The 22,105-nt window shown below is 48.6% G+C and overlaps 1 protein-coding gene across 2 annotated transcripts in view; it reads left to right on the top strand.

The window, feature by feature from the left end:
- The window catches only part of SH2D4B (SH2 domain containing 4B), a gene marked incomplete at its 5' end in the record, with an annotated part of 83,018 nt that extends 78,231 nt beyond the window's left edge, over positions 1–4,787 (top strand). For both annotated transcript variants that reach the window (XM_079793919.1, XM_079793918.1), the window contains 2 exons: positions 589–809; positions 4,557–4,787. In XM_079793919.1, coding sequence (XP_079650045.1) covers positions 589–809; positions 4,557–4,649 — 314 coding nt within the window. In that variant the 3' untranslated portion in view covers positions 4,650–4,787. The remainder of the gene's footprint in view (positions 1–588; positions 810–4,556) is intronic.
- Between the last annotated feature and the right edge of the window lie 17,318 nt (positions 4,788–22,105).

The raw sequence follows: 22,105 nt of genomic DNA, 5'->3' as shown, positions 1-22,105 counted from the left end.
TGGCCCAGAGAGGCTGCCCTTTCTAATTCAACCACTCAGAGGGACTTATTTTTCTAACTTTCTGTTACACTGGGTAAAACCACATTGTGGAGGATTGCAGAATCGGAGAGAGTTTGTTCTTTGAGCTGAAGGGAAGCTTAATGATGTGCCTCTATTAAGAAATTGTTTGCCTACTGTCCATAGGTAGACAGAGGAAGCCTTTTTACTTCTAAAGAGGAAGTACTGTTTCCAGGTGCTCATTATAATGGAGGGGCAGGGGAATCAGGAGTCATCCAGGTCTCATCATCAAGGCTCTCCACAGGGCAATGCTGTTGACTTGCATTTGCAATGGATGGATGCTACAATTCTGGGTCATTACTAATTCTTTGTAATGGATCCAAATGAGTGTGGCTTAATTTAGAGGAAAGTGTGCTAAACCCAGGCCTGTGGGAACTCCGCCCCAGGCTGACAGCTGGCTGCTCTGGACCAAGATGGCCCCTCAGTGGCCTGAGGCAAGAGCTGGACAGCCCCAGCAGCTCCTCCCTGCCTTTGACACAGGCTGAGGGGCAGGAAGAACCTGCTGACTTTTTTTTTTTTTTTTTAAACCAGGAATCATTAGCCGAGAAGATGCAGAAGATCTCCTTGAGAAGATGACTGAGGGAGCATTTCTGGTCCGGGTCAGTGAGAAAATCTGGGGCTACACCCTCTCCTATCGCCTGCAGAAGGGGTTCAAGCACTTTCTCGTGGATGCCTCTGGGGACTTTTACAGCTTCCTGGGAGTGGACCCCAATCGCCACGCGACGCTCACCGATCTCATTGATTTCCACAAGGTAGTGCTCTTAGCGGTGCTGCTCAGGGGATAAAGCTGGTAGAAACGTGAGCTGAAGGGAGTGCCAGGCTGGAGGCCTTCGATGAGATGGGGATGGAGAGTGAGCCACAGGGATATGGAACTTGGGGTAGAAGAGACCAGAAGTTGTCTAGACCAGGCAATGCAGGTCTTCTCTCTGGCTTACCCTCTGACCCATGTAGGCTCCTCAGGAGGATCCCCTGCCCTCCTCTCACCTTGAGGACCTGAGTGATCCTTACTGTCAACACGTAGTGGCTGGTTGACCAGCCTTCTGTCCAAGACCAGTTCTCATCCCCAACTCATCTCCAGGATGTCCCTCTTGGGGTCATTCTAGAAAGGCCTCTTGCAGCTTTGTAGAGTTAGCTGGAGTCTAACAAGCAACCCCATGGTTAGAGAAGCTTTCCTTGTAGAGTTACCATATCTCTTGTTCCAACTACAGCTTTACCATGGAGTACGTGTGTGACCTTGGGCAGCTTCCTTGGTCTCTCTGAGCTTTAGTTTCCTGCCCGGGGCAATGGATGTAATAATACTTGGCCCAGATCCTCTGAGCATTAAATGAGGGGATGTATGCACCGGGACTCTAACTACAAAGTGATAGGGAGTCTCATTTCCCAGAGCTCTGTCTGTTGAGGACTCACATTGAGAAAGATGGTGCCTTCTAAATAAGTTATTTAGAAAGAAGCAATTTCTGTGTTATTGTGGCTACTGGCATCAATAGTAACTGAAAGAAAGACAAAGGTGGAACTCGGTGAGTTGGAAGGGCAGGACCCAGGGATTCTGAGACAGAGCTGTGGTACATCAGGTGTCAACCCTCTATCTGAGCTTTGCAGGGGTAGAAAGTCCTGCAGAACTACTTGGCTGTCTCACGGGGCTTTTCTATAATAGGGACTCTTGGATTTGTATTGCTTTTTCTTTATGGATGTCCCCAAGCTCTAGGGACAACTCTTAACCCGATCTTATCTGTAAAGCACATAGAAAATCACTCCTTTACCAAATACCTAGACACTTGGAGGAGAGTACTGCCTGGGAGACTAGGCTAACCCGGATCAAGGCAGAGTTCTACTTGTGTTGGGAAGAGCCTTCTAATAACTTCAGGGAAGAGAGAGGGAGGGGATGTGGGAATATTGGCACCTTCTCTGTGTCAAGCACTGTGCCTGTTGCTCTACGGACATGTTCTCATTTCATCTTCACCATAGCTCTGTGTGGGAGGCATATTAGTCCCATTTCACAGATCTGGAAAGGGAGCTTGAGCAGCTTGTCTAAGTTTTCATGGCGGATACAGCTGGGTCTAGGAGTTAAGCCTCAGGCCGTGTACCTCTCAAGCTTGTGCTTTTCCCACATTGCTTGCTTTTCCTGTTCAAGGTAAGCTGCTTTGAGCAGTGATGAGCTCTGTGTCCTTGGAAGTGATCAAGCAAAGGGTAAATGCTCATCTCTCAGAGATGCTGTAGACAGGTTCCTGAAGAGGAAGGCTCACCCAGATGTCTTTGAAGGCACTTATTCTCTCCCAAATCTAAGGTTTGAGATTGACAATTTCGTTTCTAACACTGAAGAGAGAGCTCATCTAGGCCCATATGGAGATCTGGTGGCCAGTTTTACAAGTTAACATTACACATTTTAATTATACAATTAATTTAAGATTACATTCTAAGAAAAATCAAATATAATACCAAGTGTAAATGTTGTTCATGTCAAAGCCGAGTTTCCATCCTCCACCATGTACCTACCCAAGTATTTCCTGGGCATTAATATAGAAATGTATGTATAAGAGGACATATATAGTTTTTATTTTTTATAAACTAAATAATCCTTGTCCAATAACTCAGCAATTTGATTTTAAACATGCTTAATATATTATAGAATGTATTTTGTAAAAGCATGGACCCTGGAATCAGGCTGCCAAGTTTTAAATCCCAACTCTATGACTGTATGTGACTTTGGGCAACTACTCACACTCTTGTGCCTTAGTTTCCCTCTGAGTAAAATGGAAATGTCTCATGAAATGTGACAGATATGGCATATGTGCTACCGATCCCTTACCCAATGCCCAGTGCCCAGTGCCCAGTGCACTCACTTCTTAGGGTTACTGTGAGGTTCCAGTGAGACATCACTGTGAAGTACTGGACCAATGTACCTGCCATTTGTGAGTTATCGGGACACTGGCTATCATTGAACACTGAGGTATCGCCATGCCAATCCACATGCACATCCTGGTAAAAACCCATGGTATTCCATGGCATGAATGTATATTAGAATTCAGTTTTCCCTCCCCTCTTTTTTTCAGATCATGAACATTTTCTTTTTTTAAACAAAATTGAATGCTTTATTGTTGAAAGTATTACTCCCTCCTCCTTTTGATGAGCACTGGTGTAGCTCCCAGATTTTGATGGTCACAAACAGCGCTGCAGAGACTGGCTCGTATATATCAGCTTGGGCACATGTGTGGTTATTTCTCTAGGAAGGACCCTCGAATTGGAATTTCTGGGAAGAAGACTATGCACATTTTAATTTGAAAATATCTGCCAGATTGCCTTCCAAAAATGTAGTGCCAACTCATACTCCTGCCAAAACTACACGAGGCTGTGTCCTCACACTGCTGCCAACACTGGGACTATCAGTCATTTACATTTTCCCCATCAGATGGGCAGACACTGGATCTCACTGTTGTTTAACTTGCATTTCTCTGATTACCTCTGATGCTGAGGCTCTTTTCATATGTTTAATGGCCTCTTGGATTCCTACTGTGAATTGTCTGTTCACATCCTTTGTCCATTTTTCTTCTTAGGTGTCTCTTTCTTATTGATGTGCTGGTTCTTCCAGCAACTAAATTGCTCTGTAGTTATGTCCATTCTACTCTTCAGTTCTTCTGTTGAGATTTTCCTTGTGATTTAAATGTGAAGCTTTGTCATGTCCAGACATTCTCTAATTGGCTCTTTTTAAATAATAGCCCATTCTTGTTTCATGGATGCTTTATCTTCTTAGTCCACCGAGGAGATTAATGCACGTTTCTTAAAGGTTCTTTCTGTTTGTTTTATACACTTGATCTTTTCCTGAATCGTAATTAGGAGCCCGTCCTTCTCATCCCAAGCATTTTGATCTTTATACTCTCAAAGTTCTGTTGTCGAGGTTGCCATTTTTCTTTCATGGTTTTGATTTTCCTTAAATAGTTATAGATTTTGAACGAGGAGGTGATTGTTCGACTTTGAGCTTCTCATTTATCCATCAGTGGACACCGTTCCTGTTTCCCAATCCCGTTCTCTTTATGCTGTCAGGGTTGGAGTTGATAGCGAGCAGTTCATCTTTTGGAGATGGGAGTGTTTGAAATGTGTGGGTCTCTTTGCCCCCCTAAGGAACTGTGTGCCTCTCCTTACTCTCTATCCTGCCTGAGACAAAGACTTCTGTGATCTGGGGGTCCCCAACCTGCCCACTGATACTTGCCCCACAGTAACGTCTCTGAAAACCTCATACTGTATATCTTTTGGTTTTCAAGTACTCCTCAACATTTTTGATTTGTTGATTGCCTTTCTTATTTTCACATACTTTTATGCATTTATTTATTTTTTAAAAGCAGATTTCAACCCCCCCCCCCCCTCACTGTGATTTCTAGAAATTTGAAATAGGAGGAGGCAGGTACATATTCTTAGTTTTTCTATCTTGAATTTGTTTCTCTCTGGTGGATGCTTATTTCCCTTTGTTGAGTATAAGTGAATATTTCTATTTTTTTTTTTTTTAGGAGGAAATCATCACTGTTTCGGGGGGAGAGCTGCTGCAGGAGCCCTGTGGCCAGAGGGACAGCCCGCCAGACTACCACCTGCTGTTTGAATGACGCTTGCCCCTTAGCCAGTGGACTCCTTTAGGCATCCTTTTTTTTTTTTTTGACCCAAGAACTTCTCAGCTCAAATCCTTCTGGCCTTCTGGAAGATTCACCACCATCCAGAGGATTAAGTAGATTAGAATGTCTCAAGAGCTATGAAAGATAGGGCCTCTGTGCTGCCGGCCCCTGTCCCAGTGCTCAGGCCAGAAATGGCTGCTGGTTGATGCAGAGCTTTCATGAAGAGTTTGGATAGGACGTCAGACGATGAAGCCTATTTGTTGTGGCTGCTCTAACTCAGCTCCTAGAGCCCATGGATCATGTTTTTATAATCCAAAATAATGCCAGTGCCGAACTCTGAATTCAACACATGGTGTCCATTCAATAAATGTCTGTTGAATGAATGTACTTTTTCTGAAAGTTTTCAGCACTAATCCCTGATTTCTAGTAAGGGATTTCCTACTTGTCACTCTTTATAAAGTCATGGAGATGATGGAGGAAGCGCTGTAAAGGATTTATGTGGGAAACATAGATGCTGCTTCTTTAATGATGCTCATCATCACCTCAGTGACATTATCAGTGGAATTGCTAAGGTTTCTGAGCCCCAGCTTCTAGAGCAGGTGACTTATACTCCCCCGCCTTCCTTACTCACCTCTTCTTCTGCCTCCCCTCCTCTGTCTGAAACCACATCTAGGCTCTCATTCTGCAATATGGAGGCAATGGTTTTGTATGTTCTTATAGCTGTGCCCCAAACCTGGGGGGAAGTATAATTTAAGAATGGTCCGTAGACATCTGAAAAGTCCTTTGCTCTCTAGGATTTAGCCATTTCCTTGCCTTCATAGTCCTTTTATTTTTGATTCTATTGTCCACTTATTTTAAATATGTTCTTCCCATTAAGAAGAAGACGCTCCCAATAACGTCTCAACTACTCTGAGGGATGGGGTCTATGTGTGCATATTCACGTTTCACGCTTAAGGACATAGACGTAGAGACAGCATTGTGTTTGGTGAGAGTAAGATGAATGGACTCTGTGGATGTCAATGACCTGGTTTACCTTACTTGACAGATATCAAACATCCCTCATGATCTACTTCACCTCTTGCCTCATCTGCTCCTCACACCCTTGACCTCTTGTTTCACCCCAGTCTCCACCGTTGCAGCCATTTTTGCACGGGCTCTGCTCTCCCCACTGTGTCTGTCAGCTGCATGTGAGCATAAGCCGGCAGCACCCTGCCCTGGGCGGTGCTCTGGGCCTCTCGTCTGCTGTTGCTGCCGAGGCAGGAGACACCATCAACCAGGAAGAGCTGGGAAGTGAACTCGCCATGCGGTGAGCCTTTATCAGTGGGAGACAGTGGCTGATAAGTCAATTTTCTCTCTTTCTCCTCCCGGAGGGACTTTTCAAACAGTCCTGCATGATCAGCAACTAGTCATAAAGAAGCCAAGCAGTGGTCAGGTCAGCGCCCCGCCCTCCTGTCTGTTCTTCCTCCTTCACTGCCTCACTCCCCTTTCTCTTTCCCCTGCTCCCCTGGGATTGCACCCCTTTCTCTTTCCCCTGCTTCCCTGGGATTGCACTCCGGCGTCAAGTAGCACCAGGTAAGCACTTATCATAGGCCCTGCCTGTTGGGGAAGCTGGGGAAGGGCCCATCACCCAAATGTATTTAATAATACCACTTGCACTCTGCCTCCACGGCTTCCCTCCTATCCACCTGTCTCACAGGCCCCTGGATGGATAGAATGCAGGGATGGAGGGAGCTTGCTTTCTAAACTCTTCAGTGCTTTAAAGCCATAGATGATATTATTAAAATTACCTCCTTCCTATGGGACTCAGAGAAACCGAATTTGAGCTTTGGTTACACTTCCTCCCCACGGCCTGACTGTTCAAGTCACACTAACGCTCGGTAGAACGGAGAAGAGAAAGTTCTGTGTGGCCATCGCTAAGTTTTTTGGCAGATCAGTTCAATGATGAGTATGGAATCTCTGTCCAAGTGAGAGGTGTTGCTAATTGCAACACTACAACAGCAACAATTATTTCGTGCTCAGGGTGAGGTGGCCAGGGGATAGACAGGATGTGCTGATTTCTCAGGTGTTAGAAGGAAGTTTTGATTCCAAGAAAGAGCGGCAGCTTTGAAAGCAGACCAAGCTGTGTTGAGAACCCGTTGCTCTATCACCCCAATTAATATGTGAGAGACAGTAGCCAAGGTGTCCGTACCTAACACACTTGTTTCATTTTACTTGGGGTCTGCGCTTTCTGCATTCTCCTATATTTTAGGTTTTACCTGTCCCTAAAATAAGTTTCTTGTATGTTGTCCTGCAAATAGAATCACATTCTGGAAAACTGCAATTTCATCTTGAGAATTTTAGTATGATAATAAATGTCAAGATTCTCAAATAAAGGAATTGCCTTTTTCCCCCCCGAACCCTACAGATATAATAAAAAACAGCTACTACAAGCTCAGCCAGGGAACACTTACAATCTGTAACCAGAAAGAGAAGTTGTAAAGAACACTAACGAGTCAGTGGAAGATACATGTCAAGGGACCGAACGAGGAGCTTTGGGTACAGACTCAGGGAGGTCCCTGTATGGTGGAAGTGGGAGCTGTGCCCTGGTGTTACAGAAGACCGGAGAAGAATCAAGCAACGCTTAGAGAGATGGAGTTACACATTATCATTATTACTAGTAGCCCGTTTGCACGAAAATTCGTGCAATAGACCTTCATTCACCTGGCTGCCTGCACCAGTTTTCTGCCGGCACCAGGGACCCAGGCCTTGGCTGTGGCCACCGCCTTCTACCTTTTTCAGGGTCGGGGCTTGGCCCCGGGCGGTGGCCTTGGCTCGGTGGCACCCAACATCCTTGCTAAGGATCGCAGGAGCCGACCCCCAGTGGTTTCCTGCGATCCGTGCAGGCTGCCCGCTGGTGCCCAAGGCCGGGAAAGCCTCCGCCCCAGGCTTTCCTGGCCTTGGGCTCGCAGCATCCAGCGTCCCTGCTACCTATCGCAGGAGCCGACCCCCAGTGGTTTCCTGCGATCAGTGCAGGCTCCCCGCTGGTGCCCAAGGCCCGGAAAGCCTCGGCCCCTGGGACCCCCGGGAGCGGCGGGAGGGGCGGGATGGGCACGGCCAAGCCCCCCCAGGTGGCCGATCGACCCCCGGGACCCCTGGGAGGGGCGGGAGGGGCCGGCCACGCCCCCCCAGGTGTCCGATCAACACCCGGGACCCCCGGGAGGGACGGGAGGGGCGGGAGGGGCCGGCCACGCCCCCCCGGGTGGCCTATTGCCCCCTGGGACCCCCGGGAGGGGCAGCATGGGCCCGGCCACGCCCCCCCGGGGTGCCAATGAGCCCGGCAACGCCCCCCCGGGGTGCCGATGGGCCTGGCCACGCCCCCCGGGGTGCCGATCTCCCAGGCACCCCGGGGAGCCGCGGCATGGGTCCGGCCACGCCCCCCCCGGGGTGCCGATGGGCCCGGCAACGCCCCCCGGGGTGCCGATCTCCCCAGGCACCCCCGGGAGCAGCAGCATGGGCCCGGCCACTGGGCACCGCCATCTTGATCTTCTCAACGGCGGATATGACACCCGGAGTCCCGCCCCCAGCCTCCTGCCGGCCCAATCGTGGGCATAGCGGAGGTGCGGTCAATTTGCATGTTTCTCTATTATAAGGTAAGATTATTACACACAGGCTGAGAGAAAACTGTATTTCAAATTCTGGACCCCAACATGGAAGAAGTTCCCCTATTTATATCTTTTTTACCCTCATTGTCTCCCAAATATGGGGTTTTCCAGCCCCCTTTGCAAGTTCTTAAAGAGCCCTATGTGCTGGGGCTTTGAGACCTCAACCAAAGGCTTGGCCTGGTGCCAGCACTGATAACTTCGTCTGGGGAAGGTTTATGGCCTCTCTGGAATGGGAGTAGTCTTATTTTCCTTATTATTTAAGCAAGCAAGCGTTTACAGAAGCCAAAATAGCAGGGTTAGAATTTCAAACAGCAGTTTTTATGTAAGATGGATGCTTCACTGGGAGTGGGTGTCTCAGGAGCACAGGCTGAAAGAGGCCTCTGAGAGTGAGCCGTTGGAAGGGAGACGTGGACATGAAGACCTGGCACCGGGGGACTATGTCCCCTTTTGTACCCTTGAGCCCTTCGTTACCCTCAGCACTAAATTTGGGGACAGAAAGACCTTTGTTCTGTGACCTCGATTTTCTGGGCCACAGTTTCTTCTGTGAAATGGGACAAACAGTGCCTGTCCCAGAGGGTGGCTGTGTAAGTAACATAGTGTGAGCTTTTGTAATAGTAACGACAGATAGCATTTCGGCTGTGTGTGCGTGTGTGTATGTGTGTGTGTGAGTCTCACAGCCACGCCGAGGGAGACAATGCTGTCATCTCCATCTTGCACACGGGGAAACCGAGGCCCAGAGAAGCTCAGAACTTTCCCTGGGGCCACTTTTCTGGGAAGTTGTATTTTATCAGTCTGTGTAGACCATAAGCCAGTCCTCAAACTGGGATGTGCAGATCAAACACGAGATGGTGTTCTTAAGACACAGGTTCTCCTTCTGCCAACGAGGGTGGGACTTGAGCTGTGTGTGTCTACCAAGCCCTGGGCACTACTGCTGGACTGTCCCACAGCCTGGACAGCAGGGCTGGCAGACGATGGCGTGGGCCACCCTCGGCCTCTGCCTGCGTTTCCCAGAGCCAAGTGGGGTTTTCACATTTGCAAGTGACTGGAAGAAATTAAAAGGAAGAATAACATTTTATGACCTGTGAAAATAAAATTATATTACATTCAAATTTCATTGTTCACAAATAAATAAAGTTTTATTGGAATACAGCAATGCTCATCTGTTTACCTCATGTCTTTGGCTATGACCTGCAAAGTCTAAAATGTTCATTATGTGTCTTTTTACAGAAAAGGTTTGCCGACTCCAGCTTTAAATTATGGTGCATAAATTAGGAATTGTTCTGCTTTCTTTCTCTGCTTTTTAAAAGTCTAGTTGTAGGAAAGATTCCAACACCATCATCTCCACTTCAGAGACACTCAAGTCAATGTGTTACGTGTTTCAACAGTGCTCTCATTTTAAATTTAAATCTCATCTCATTGCTAGTGACCAAAAAGGAGGCCTGTTTCTTAGTCAGAGGATTTTAACCAAGTGCAAGCGAGTACTGTCGCAGATGGAGATACTTCGTATGGGGATAGAATCCTTTGCCATCTGGAATCTATCATACTTTCCGACACTTACCTGTATGTACCTGTTGCCCTTCAGTCTGTGAGGGCCTGGAGGTCAGACCCTGCATGTTTACCTTGGGTTTCACGGTGCTTGGCACAGTGAATGTTGAATGCCATTTGCTATCAATCAGGGACAAATGGGCTGTGCAGATTTCCAAGATCTGCTTTAACCTTCAGAGGAGCCAGCCCTGCTGGGAAAAGCCCAGGCAGGACCCGCTACTCCCAGTTGTCAAGGGGAATAAACAAACAACCGAACAAAAAGACCAACAAATGAGGCTGAACAAATCAAAGACAACTCTGCTAGCAGCCAGTCTGAGATGGGGCACTGAGACCTGAAGCAGCAGCACATCTTGGCAAAGGTTCCGTGACGAGCGAGGCAGACGCAGTGGTCCCCTTATCCACATTTCGCTTTCTGCGGTTCCAGTTATCCGCGGCCACGTGTGGTAAAACTGAAAGTCTCACATGGAAAACTTCAGAAGAAAACAATTCATATGTTTTAAAGTGAGAGCTGTTTGGAGTAGTGTGACAAAATCTCGCCTGCCGGGACGTGGCTCATGCCTTTGCCCAGCATTCCTCGCTGCACATGCCCCTGCTTACAGTGACGTGCAGCCATCTGTCTATCAGATCCACTGCTGTGTGGTGTTGCAGGGCTTGTGTTCAAGTAACCCTATTTTACTTATAATGCCACATTCACATAACCTTTTATCACGGTATCTATCTATATCAGTGGTCGGCAAACTCATTAGTCAACAGAGCCAAATATCAACAGCACAATGATGGAAATTTCTTTTGAGAGCCAAATTTTTTAAACTTAAACTTCTTCTAATGCCACTTCTTCAAAACAGACTCGCCCAGGCCGTGGTATTTTGTGGAAGAGCCACACTCAAGGGGCCAAAGAGCCGCATGTGGCTCGCGAGCTGCATTTTGCCGACCACTGATCTATATAAAAGCCTAAGCAACCATCACAACCGAAAGGACGACTGAACAGGCTGTGTGAGGCGACCAGGCCAGCAGGGGGGTTAGGAGGGGCAACCAGGCTGGCAGAGGGGGGGCAGTGACGGGTGACCAGGCCAGCAGGGGAGAGGGGGAGTTGGGGGGACCAGGCTGTCAGGGGGGCTGTAAGGGGCAACCAGGCCGGCAGGGGGGCAGTTGGGAGCGACTAGGCAGGGGGGTCAGTTGGGGGTGACCAGGCCAGCAGGGGGGGGGCAGTTAGGGGCAATCAGGCAAGCAGGCAGGTGAGCAGTTAGGAGCCAGTGGTCCTGGTTTGTGAGAGGGATGTCCGACTGCCGGTTTAGGCCTGATCCTGTCTGGCAGTCGGACATCCCCCGAGGGATCCTGGATTGGAGAGGGTGCAGGTTGGGCTGAGGAGACACCCCGTCCCGCCCCCCCCCCCATGCACGAATTTCATGCACCGGGCCTCTAGTATTGTTATAATTGTTCTATTTTATTATTACCTATTGTTCATCTCTTACTGTACCTAATTTACAAATTAAACTCTATCATAGGCATGTACGTATAGGGAAAATATAGTATATATAAAGTTCAGTACTATCTGTGGTTTCAGGCATGCACTGGGGGTCTGGAGACATATCCCTCGAGGATAACAGGGTTACTGTAAACTGCACTAGGCCAGTGGTTGGCAAACCGCGGCTCGTGAGCCACACGTGTGGCTCTTCCACAAAATACCACGGCCTGGGCGAGTCTATTTTGAAGAAGTGGCGTTAGAAGAAGTTTAAGTTTAAAAAATTTGGCTCTCAAAAGAAATTTCAATTATTATACTGTTGATATTTGGCTCTGTTGACTAATGAGTTTGCCAACCACTGCACTAGGCCATAGCCTGCAAGAGAAACCGCGCACCCTCAGATCCTTTAACCAGCTATCTGCATCCATTCTAATAGGACATCAGATGAACTGATTTAATAGAAACTTTATGAAATTTGTTTATTGTGGAAAAATAGACATAAAATCTACCATTTTCACATTTTTTAAGTGTATAGTTGAGTGGCATTAAGCACATTCATATTGTGCAACTGTCCCCGCCATCCATCGACACAACTCCTCCTCTTGCTACACTGAATCCCGGGAACGAAACGATCACTCCCCATTCTCCCCCCCAGCTCCTGGCAGCCAGCATCCTGTTTCTGTCTGTACTAATTTGATGGCTCTAGGTACCTCATATAAGTGGAATCATACAGTATCTGTCCTTTTGTCACTAGCTTATTTCACTTTGCATAATGTCTTCAAGATTCATTCATGCTGTAGCCTGTATCAGAATTTTTTATTTTTATTTTTTAGGCTGAATAATATTCCACTGTATGTGTTACCATGGTAACTAGTTAGCTAATATTAGTAATAGAAAGAGGAGCAAAGGGAAGGCCAGACATCATGAGCATGGTCATCCGGGCAGCTTCCCCAGGAAGCTGCAGCTCTACTCTCCGCGGGAACCACACGTCCATTCCCTGCAGACCACTGGGGGGAGGGGTCCAGCAAAGGGGAGATGGACGCATGCGCAGTGAAGTCAGGGTGCCCTGGGGAAGGTGCTTGTCTGTCAGTCTAACCTGGGCACAAAGAGCATCGGCTAGGAGGGCAGAGCCACTGCAAATCCTAAAGGCTTCATTGGTTATGCGCCTAGTTATCCCCCAGACAAAGGAATTTCTTCTCTCTCTCTCTCTCTCTCTCTCTCTCTCTCTCTCTCTCTCTCTCCCTCTCCCTCTCCCTCTCCCTCTCCCTCTCCCTCTCTCTCTCGTTCCTCTTGCTTCGCTCCTGCTTCCTTGCTCTTACCTGTACTCCCTCCGTAGCCAGGAGGCCCTGGAAGCAGGAAGCCCCACAAGCAATGGACTGCAGCTGGGAGCACAGTGAGGCCAGCCAGACGCCGGCCTGGACTGTGCTCACCGTGGAACGGAGGCTCGGGCGTGGCTGTCATCCGAGCTCTGCTGAAGGCGAAATGGGGCTTTTCCATGGCGGGGCGGGGAGATGGGACCTTGGAAACTCAGGGGTTTACTCCACAGAAATTAAACTTTCTATGACACCTCACCCTCCCGTGGGGCCTCTGGCAATTCTTTTTCCAGTAGCACCCCGAGAAGCACACTTCCACCTGCAGCCAGGGGACACGGAGGACACCCACTGATAGATAACAGATGTATATAGCTCATTTTATTTGTCCGTTCTTCTGTCCATGGGCATTTGGGCTGCTTCTACCTTTTGGCTGTTGTGACTAATGCTGCTGTGCACGTGGGTGTGTGTCCGTATGTCTTGCGTGTGTCTGTAGGACCCGCGTGTGTGTGAAAGACTCGTGTATGACTCATGTGTATCTGTAGGACGCAGGCGTGTCTCTAGGACTCCTGTATCTGTAAGTCTCCCTGGTGCTCCAGCAGCTCCTGACGTCACAGATTCTGACTGGTCCCTGCCAAGGCCGTTCTGTGACCAACTCCAGCTCCCCAGTCTCAATAAGCCACCTTCCCTGGCTCCCACCTCGGAGACACTCAGCTCCTCTGGCACGTGCTCTCCCGTGCTGCAGCAAGCAAATAAGCCCGCCTTTGCTCACATGTGTGTTCGGGTGGGCTTCAGCTGATGGGCTTAAAGCGTCGGGTCCATGGTAACCGCTGAGGAGAGCTGACTGTCTTCTCTCCATTGGCCACGCTAAGAGCAGCCACGCAAGTCCCTGTGGTGGGCAGTATTTTTGCCCGTTTGTACCCTCATCTCAGAGGATGAATTCCCGGGTCTGCTGGGCTGTGTGCTCATCCCCAGGAGACTGTAAAGCGGAGGTGGTGAGGGTGCAGAGCCACAGGCACACTCCAAAACGGCTCTGTTCGGGGCCCTTCTGAAGGGAATTTTTTTTACCCTGGAGGCACCCTCGTCAGAGGCCCAGCAATCAAAGGGACCCCCCAGAGAGCAGCCGCAGGAGAGGAGGCCTCAGGGGTGTCGGGGCTCTGTGGAGCGAGGAGGCCAACAGAGCTGTGCAAGGGGGACCCTTAACCATTCCACGGGCGTCTGCCCTCTGCGGACAGCTCTCCGCTCTCCCCACAGGCAGGAGGCGGCAGCAGCAGATGGAGGGAAGAGTAATTCTTTGGGGCTCATCGATACAAATCTGAATTTAATTGGCAGGAGAAGAATAGAGGAGGTTTCTGGGAAGAGGAAACACCTGGCAGGAGCAAAGGTGTGGGGGCACGAAGGTGCATACTTGTCTGTTTGTGTATGTTTAAGGGCAAAACGCCTTAACCATGAGCCACAGCGTTCTGCAGACCCAAACCCATGTGTGTGTATGTGTGTGAGTATGTTACATGCTTGTTAGCATACTATACCCTCCAATATCATACAGATTAAACATGTGCACAGCCAAATTCATCACAAAGCACACATTCTGCCCAGGGTCTCGGCCCAGCCAGCGCCTCGGACACTTCTGGAAGCCTATGGGGGCAACAGCAATTTGTGTTGCTAACTTGGGCATTGACCAAAATTTCAGCCTAGAGCTTCCATAGCGTAGTTTGTTCCCTGTATATCTTCTCCTGACTATGTCTTATGCTGGCACATGTCCAGTTAATCTTCATGGTTTTTTGGTGAGTTTTCCATTTGGCTTGTTCTAATTGCCTATAATTGTTGCCTTTCATTTTGCCATTCTTTTTCCCGGGTGTGGCATGTGTGTTTGCAGCCTCCTATTTCCACTGGTAGTTGGCTGTTGACTAGAACTCCACAAGGTTCTTTGGGATAATTGAGTCTGTCCTCTCACTTCCAGTTTCTAAGGATTTATGAAAAGTAAGAAGCACTTGTGGCTTATTCACAAACAAAACAAACAGAACAACCAAAATATTATACCGAGACACAAAAATGAGTATTCTAATAAATAGCTACATCCATAAAAGCATCCATGAGCTAGCAGCCCAGAGTCTGACGCTGGCACACGGCTTTAGGAACACAGCAGACACCGCCCCAAGTCTGCCTAACAAAAGATCGTTTTCCACTCGCAGCTTAGCAATTTGTTCAAGAGGCACGGAATCCCCAAACAAATGGGCCATCGGGAAGCTAATTAATGACACGGAGAGAAACATTCTTAACCTTCAAAAGCAGGCGCTAGCTCACAGCTGAGACAGAAACGCAAAGTCATTTTAGGAACAGCTTAACTTTTATGACTTGGTACACGCGGAAGGAGGAATACTTTGTGTTGTAAGCACTTACCTGACACGTCTATAAAACAAGGGAGCCCAGGCTGATGGGCGTGGCTCACAGCGCTGTTAAAGAGAAACCTTCAGTATTCGCAATAGAGATTGATGTTCGCAATTAAGCAATTCAATTATTGGCTTAAGGGAGGTAACACTTTTCCCAGCAATTTTCAAAGCCCCTGAACACAAATTTTAACCAATTGTACTCAAAAGTACAATGGTGGCTCAAAGGGAGAAAAAGCTAGAGACACATTTCAAAGGCTCTTACAAGCCTCTCCTCTTGTATCTGCTTCTTACTTCCAGTGGCATAATTCTCCTGTCCCATTGATTATGCAACCTGTCTTTTCCACAGACCCCTGAGAATGGCAGGAAGAAAACGTTGGTGTCTGTATTAGCCGGGGCCCTGATAGAAAGGAATGGGACCCTTGACAAAGGGCCATTTGATGGGGCTCCGTTTACAAGGTGGGGTGTAGGACCACATGGAAATGCAGTGATCTGTGGCCAGGCAGCGTCTCAGCTGGGACCCCCGAGGCCCCAACGACAGGGAGGGAACAGTTACGGTGTGAGGAGGGAGATATACAGGCCATTGGCCATTTTTTTTTTGGGGGGGGGGTGTCAGGACTGTGTTCAGGGACAGAGCCAGCCTGAGGTGACCTTTCAGAGAGGCAGCCAGGGCAATAAATAAATACATACCCCGAGTTCACCCACCTCTCCGTCTAATCTCTGCTGGGCAGCCCAGTGTCACCTGCACAGGTCAGCCTCCCAAGGCGAAGGGGCCCAGAGTAGCCCCCGCCCCCCCCGGGGGGCAAAGCTAGTCCGACAGTGTCCCAGCTTTTCCTGCCTACCCGAGTCCTCTCACTGTTCAGCGGTAGTGTCTCTGCCTGCTCCCTCGCTGATCTTCCTGGAGACTTGCCTTCATAAATCACGAGCCCAGGATTCCTCCTCTGAGGTCTGTTTTGAGGAGCCTGTCCGGAGGCGGTCATGAAAAATACAAAACCTCATGATTAAGGGGTCATGGGAGCACTGTCCAGGGCCTGGGAGCCACACAGAGAGAAGCGGGTGTGTGTGGGGGGTTGGCGCCCCCCAGGTGCTCATGTGGAAGTGTAGTGTCGCTCTGTTATCTTCCCGCTGTCTGTCTGGCATCCGGGCCCTTCTCCCGAGTTGGTCTGGCTGGATGCAGGCCCATGTCTCATCACAAGCTGAAAAGCCCAATTTCCCCTCTCTGCCCCGCTCGTAAGAAAGGCAAACCTCCAGCCCTGTCAGGGGACAGATTCATCTGGGACTCGGCACCACAGCTGGTGCGTCTAGCTTCCTGGAGGGGCCGGGGACAGCGCAGGGTCAGCCCGCAGGGCCGGTGCCGGCAGTGCGCGCACCCACCGCTCCTGCGCTGGGCTTTGGCACAGAGGGTCGCGCCTGGAGCCTGGACCGGTGTGCACGGCAGTCCTGGCTGCGGGGTCTGTGCTCTCCTTCACTCCCACCCCCGCAGCGGCCTCTCCAGCCTTCCCGGGGACTCTGCGCTCCCCAGGCACCATCCGACATGCCATTTAACTGCGTAAGTCACCGCAGACAGATGCACTGCGAACAGGAGCCCTGACTGGTCCTTGACCACATGTTTGGGGGGGGGGGGGGTGAGGGGGGGGGCATGTGAAAAGGCACCAGGCAGGTTGGGGGGTCTGGGGAGATCCCAGACTTTGGCGTTATTGGGGATGGAGTCAGGGATGAGCTCGAGAGAACCAATGCCGAAGGGTCATCTGGGCTCTGCTGTAGGGATGGGACTTACCTTGTTTCATTTGCTCTTTGCTTCAAAATGTAACGCAGGTGGGTGGATGGCTCTTTAAGACCTAGATTCTTTGATTATATATATATAAATTGCAGTATATTTTACTTACAAACAAGCATTTCTGTAACATCCACTGCCTTTAGCTTCCTGGATCCTTGGGTCCTGAACTGCCTGTGGAGAAAGGGCTCCGATTTGCCTGAAATTCCAGCCCCTCTCACACAGGAGCCCGGGCTAGGTGGGCCATCATTTCCAAAGCACTTCACGTTCTCGGTCTCATTTGGATGCGCTATTTTCATCCCCTCATTTTACAGGTGGGGCCGCTGAGGCTCAGAGAACCTCCACGGCTGGTGGCGGCAGCCCAGCGATGTAGGGGTGCCGGCGGGTAACCAGGGCTTCTGGCTCCGCAGCGGCGAGTCTCCCTGCACTCGGGAAGATTTCACTTGCGGGTCACGTTCCGGGGTCTGCCCGGAGCACGTGTGAAATACGGCTGCCTCAGTGTGGCCGTGAGGCATCCATCTTATCTCTCCTGTCTGTCCAGCGTGGGCGGGAGAGAAGAGGTACATTCATCAGGGACGCCTGGGACCACGGCCTCTCACCGACCCAAAGCCTCAGGGCCCGCAGTTGTAGGGGCCCAGCCTTGGCAGCGAGGGGCTAACAAAGGAGGCAGCCGTCCATGCACTGGAGATGCTGTGATTTCAGTGCTTGTGTGGATCAAGCCGTTTACTAGCGCTCATGAGCAGTGGGCTGCTGAGGACACTCCTGCTGGGAAGGATTCCCCTGATGGCAATGCTCACCGCTTCCCGAAGGCCCACTATTGCCAGGTACCATCCTACAGGGCATCTTACAATCCACTCAAAACGCAGTGAGGCAGGTGTGGACATGCCCATTTTACAGACTTGGAAGTCAAGGTTCAAGCTGGCTAAGCCCTGCCGAGAGCACACAGCTGGTACATGGAAAAGTTGGGATTCAGACCATTCTGTCTGACTCCAAAGGCCACGCACCTTCACGGAGAACGTGATCCTTGAACCAGCGGCATCACTTCACCGGAGACGTGTTAGTATACCGGATCCCGGGATCCACCCTAACCCAGCCAATCAGAATTTGCGTTTGAACAAGATCCCCGGGAGATGTCTACTCACATGCAATTTCAAGGCACTGCTCTGGGTTATGCAACCCACGCTTCATCCTTTCTGGATCTTGTGGCTGGAGTGCCTATTGCCACAGTCAATTGGACATGAAGAAAACAAGTCTCATGGAACATTTCCCTTTCTCTTTATGTGGAGAATCGTTCCACTTTAGCTCCCTGTTTTATGTACAGGATTTAAACCTCTAGAGACCAGGCCAGACTCTGTGATAGCCAGTTTGGCCAGCAGGGGGCATTGCGGCATCTGCCACAGCAGCCTCTTCAGCGGCAGGAAAGATCGGTGGGAAGTTGAAACCCTGGCGACTTGGAGGGTGCCCTAGGGAGTAAATCACGCTTTGGTGAAAAAGCCTTGTTCTCTGCTTGCTTGGCCTGGGGGACCTGCCTGAGCAGCAGCGTGGTGCGGAGGTGGAGGGGGATTTTGTCATTATGTGTATTTCAGAGTAAGTGATGGGATTAACCTCCTGGAAAAGCAAACGCACCTCTCCAGCCCCTGCAAGCAGGAGCCTGTGGACAGGGCGCAAGGGGCCTGGATGCTAATCCTGCCTCTGCCACAAACTCACAGTGTGCGTCTGGGACTTGGTTCCTTTTCTTGGCCTTAGGTCCCTCAGCTCCCTAAGGAATTGGGGGTGTGTGATCTTCTTGAAGGTCTTTTCCAGCTGTAGCAGTCTATGAAGTCATAATTAAAATGCCTCAGGAGAACACTCTATTTAAAAGTTTTTGTTGTTGTTGTTGTTAAGTCAAACTGTGCAAAGCTAATTATCACTCCTAATTCATCTATTTTATAACTTTCACTGTTTTCTGCCTAAGATTTTTAGGTACAAAAGTGAATTTAAAATATGAAAAGAGTCCTAACAGGTTTGGCTCAGTGGATAGAGCATCGGCCTGCAGACTCAAGGGTCCCAGGTTCGATTCCGGTCAAGGGCATGTATCTTGGTTGCGGGCACATACCCAGTGGGGAGTGTGCAGGAGGCAGCTGATCGATGTTTCTCTCTCATCGATGTTTCCAACTCTCTATCCATCTCCCTTCCTTGCTGTAAAAAAATCAATAAAATATATTTTAAAAAATATGAAAAGAAATCACAACAAAAAACAAGTGTAAGTTGCCAAATAAAACAAACATCCTCCAAGTCAGAAAGATGGCATCAGATGTTTACTAAATACCTGCCTAATACACCTCTGAGTACTTTCATCTTCCTACTTTTTTGGCTTCATACTCTTTTAGAAGATTTTTATTAATTTTAGAGAGGAAGAGAGAGAGGGAGAGAGAGAGAAACATTAATGATGAGAGAGAATCATTGATTGACTGCCTTCTGCACGCTCCACACTGGGCATTGAGCCCGAAACCCGGGCATGTGCTCTGACAGGGAATCGAATCGTGACCTCCTGGTTCATAGGTCGACACTCAATCACTGAGCCACACCAGCCGGGCTGGCTTCATACTCTTTGATCATCTCTCCATATAACTGCCATTTTATAATGTTTTTCATACAAATAATTAAAAAGATAAGTTATTGTTTGCTCTAACAGGGTTAATAAAATTTTTATTCTTTTTTCAATCCTCACCTGAGATATATTTTTATTGATTTTAGAGAGAAAGAAAAAGAGAGGGAGGGAGGGAGGGAGGGAGAGAGAGAGAGAGAGAGAGAGAGAGAGAGAGAGAGAGAGAGGTGAGAGAGAAACATGGATCAGTTACCTCCCATACACACCCAGTCAGGGGATTGAACCCACAACCCACATATGTGCCCTGACCTGTAACTGAACCTGAGAACCTTAGGTGCATGGGACAATACTCCAATCAACAGAGCCATACCGGCCAGGGCTATGATTTATTCTAGGTTTGGGGAATATATAAACCATATGACTTCAGATACAGACATGCTCATGGTCTGTAGTATGGCTATAGGATTGTGCTTTTCAAACAGGAAATCTAAAAAAATTGTATTTCATCCAATTCCCATCAACACAGAGAAAATATGTGGTGCATTTATAACTTTAGTATATTCTTGAGAGGAGAGAACTTTCATTTTGACTAAATGTCAATGAGAAGTCTGGCTTCCACCATCCATCATACACACCTGGTGATTTGAAGACTTTTCACCAATTGGCTTCTGGCTCAGTACATTTTACATCCTGTTTCTCCTTCATTGTCAACTTACCTCTGGTGGGAGGTGCAGTAGGACATGTCCCTAGGGAGGTAGAACTGGTGGTCCGGACCCTTCATGAGAAGTTGGCAGATGAGTCAGAATGTGGAGTATTCCTGGAGCCACTCGGACTCTCTTCTTTCTCCAAAGCTCTGGAGAAATCAGGCTCCATTGTTGTTGATGAAAGATTTTCACCTTAGGGGGCAAGGCAGGCCTTGGTTGTGGTTGAGCAAGGCTTCGATCTTCCCCAGGAAAGGTTTCAGTGGGAGATTGGATGACTGAAAAAGCATATTTCATTGTTTTAATTTTTCTTCACCTCTTCAAACCCCAGTGTCATTTCCCTCCTATCTGATGTGTCCTTTCTTTCCATTAACTATGTTTTCTCACCACATTTCCAAAGTCTGGAACAATTAATAGGCTTGGGATGGAAATAATTGCATCCTACTTTTCCCTGTCATTTCAAACTACAAATGGAAGGATTGATATAAAGTGAAACTAATGTTCTGGTTATTCTATTTACCTAGAGAATACTTCTCAGGTAGGTCTTCCTGCCTAATTTTTAAAAAACTTAAACTTCATATGAGGATGTAGTGAGTCAAATTCACAATGAGAGAAACTCCATAGGACAAATGACCTGACTTCTTTAAGATAGAAATGCCATGAAAAAGAAATAGGGGTGGGAAGTAACTTTTAGATGAAAAGAAACTCAAGAGACAGATCAACCCAATGCAATGTGTGGACATTGTTTGGACTTAGATTTGAATAAATCACCTACAAATAGGACATTTGTGAAACGTGTAGGGACATTTGACTGTGTTCTGAAAATCTGTTGATATTAAGGAATTTTTGCTAATTTGGCTCAGTGTGATATGGTGTAAGTTTGGATTATGGTCACCCCCCTACTCTCTACTACTCAGGTTCCCCAATTATAGGGACATACTGGGGAGCAATGACAACGAGGCAGGATAGTAAGAAGCTAGGGAAATTCCTTGGCAAGTGGAGTGGGGAAACTGAGACAGCTAGCTAAACAAAGCTGAGCAATTTGCAGCCCGAAGATAAATTGTCAGGTCTTATCTTAACCAAGGACACTTAGGAGCAATTGATTTACACATTTCAGGGCAGATCTGCCTCAGTCCGAGCCCCTCTTTGGCGACATTCTTTGAATGTAAAACTGACCAGAGAATGACTCCTCTATACGCGCATTTTGATGAATCAGTTTATTAAAGGACGCCCCTGGAAAACTGATGAACATTCATCTTTCCTCAGGCATATATTTTTGCCTTTTTTTCCTCTAAGCTCTAAAGGTTCCCAGGAGACTTGCAACCAGGGGAGCAGTGGGCAAAGGCGGCCATCCCCGGGTTAACCCCCTGAACCCGTCTCCAAGGACCCTCCTTTTGTTTCCTGATCCATGCAGTCCAGCTGGCTCACTTCTTCCGCCTCTGTGACTTTCTCAAGGGCCAAGGCCGCCTCGCCTGGGCTCACTCCTGTTGCTGTGATCTTGACTTTTCTTCTTCAGCCCTTCCTTTGTTTCACCGTCCTCGGCTTTAATGAACATATTCCAGTTAGCAATGGAGTAAATCCTTCCTCGGAAGTGTCTCATCAGTGCAGAGGCCCTAGATAAGTCTGCCCCCTAGACATGGAGTTACCCGTTCATACGATCATCCCCAGGTAACTCCTGGGTGATGGGGTCCGGTGAGTCAGAGTCTGATCACCTCTGATGTCAACATGGGCCCTCTCCCTCCCCTCCCTCCCCTCCCTCCCCTTCCTCCCCTCCCTGTTTTGCTTCTTGTCACTATTGTTGGTGTGGAGTTGAGTCCTATGTCTGAGCAGAGTAAATTCAACCTCAGGGCATCTAGCCACCACCATGATTGTTGGTAAGTCTGCCCTCAGAATATAGGTAAACACATCCAAAGGACTGTCCCCCGGTGGCTCTGGGGTGACAGGGTACCACACAAGCTAGGAACTGGTCACACCTAGTGACCAAATGGATCCACCCTGTTTTGCTTCTGCCTTCTACAAGCACACTTTCTTTTAGTATATCTC

This window comes from Cnephaeus nilssonii (genome assembly GCF_951640355.1).
Source record: "Cnephaeus nilssonii genome assembly, chromosome: 16".
In the NCBI taxonomy this organism is placed as follows: domain Eukaryota; kingdom Metazoa; phylum Chordata; class Mammalia; order Chiroptera; family Vespertilionidae; genus Cnephaeus; species Cnephaeus nilssonii.
This window is presented reverse-complemented; position numbering and strand designations above follow the sequence as displayed.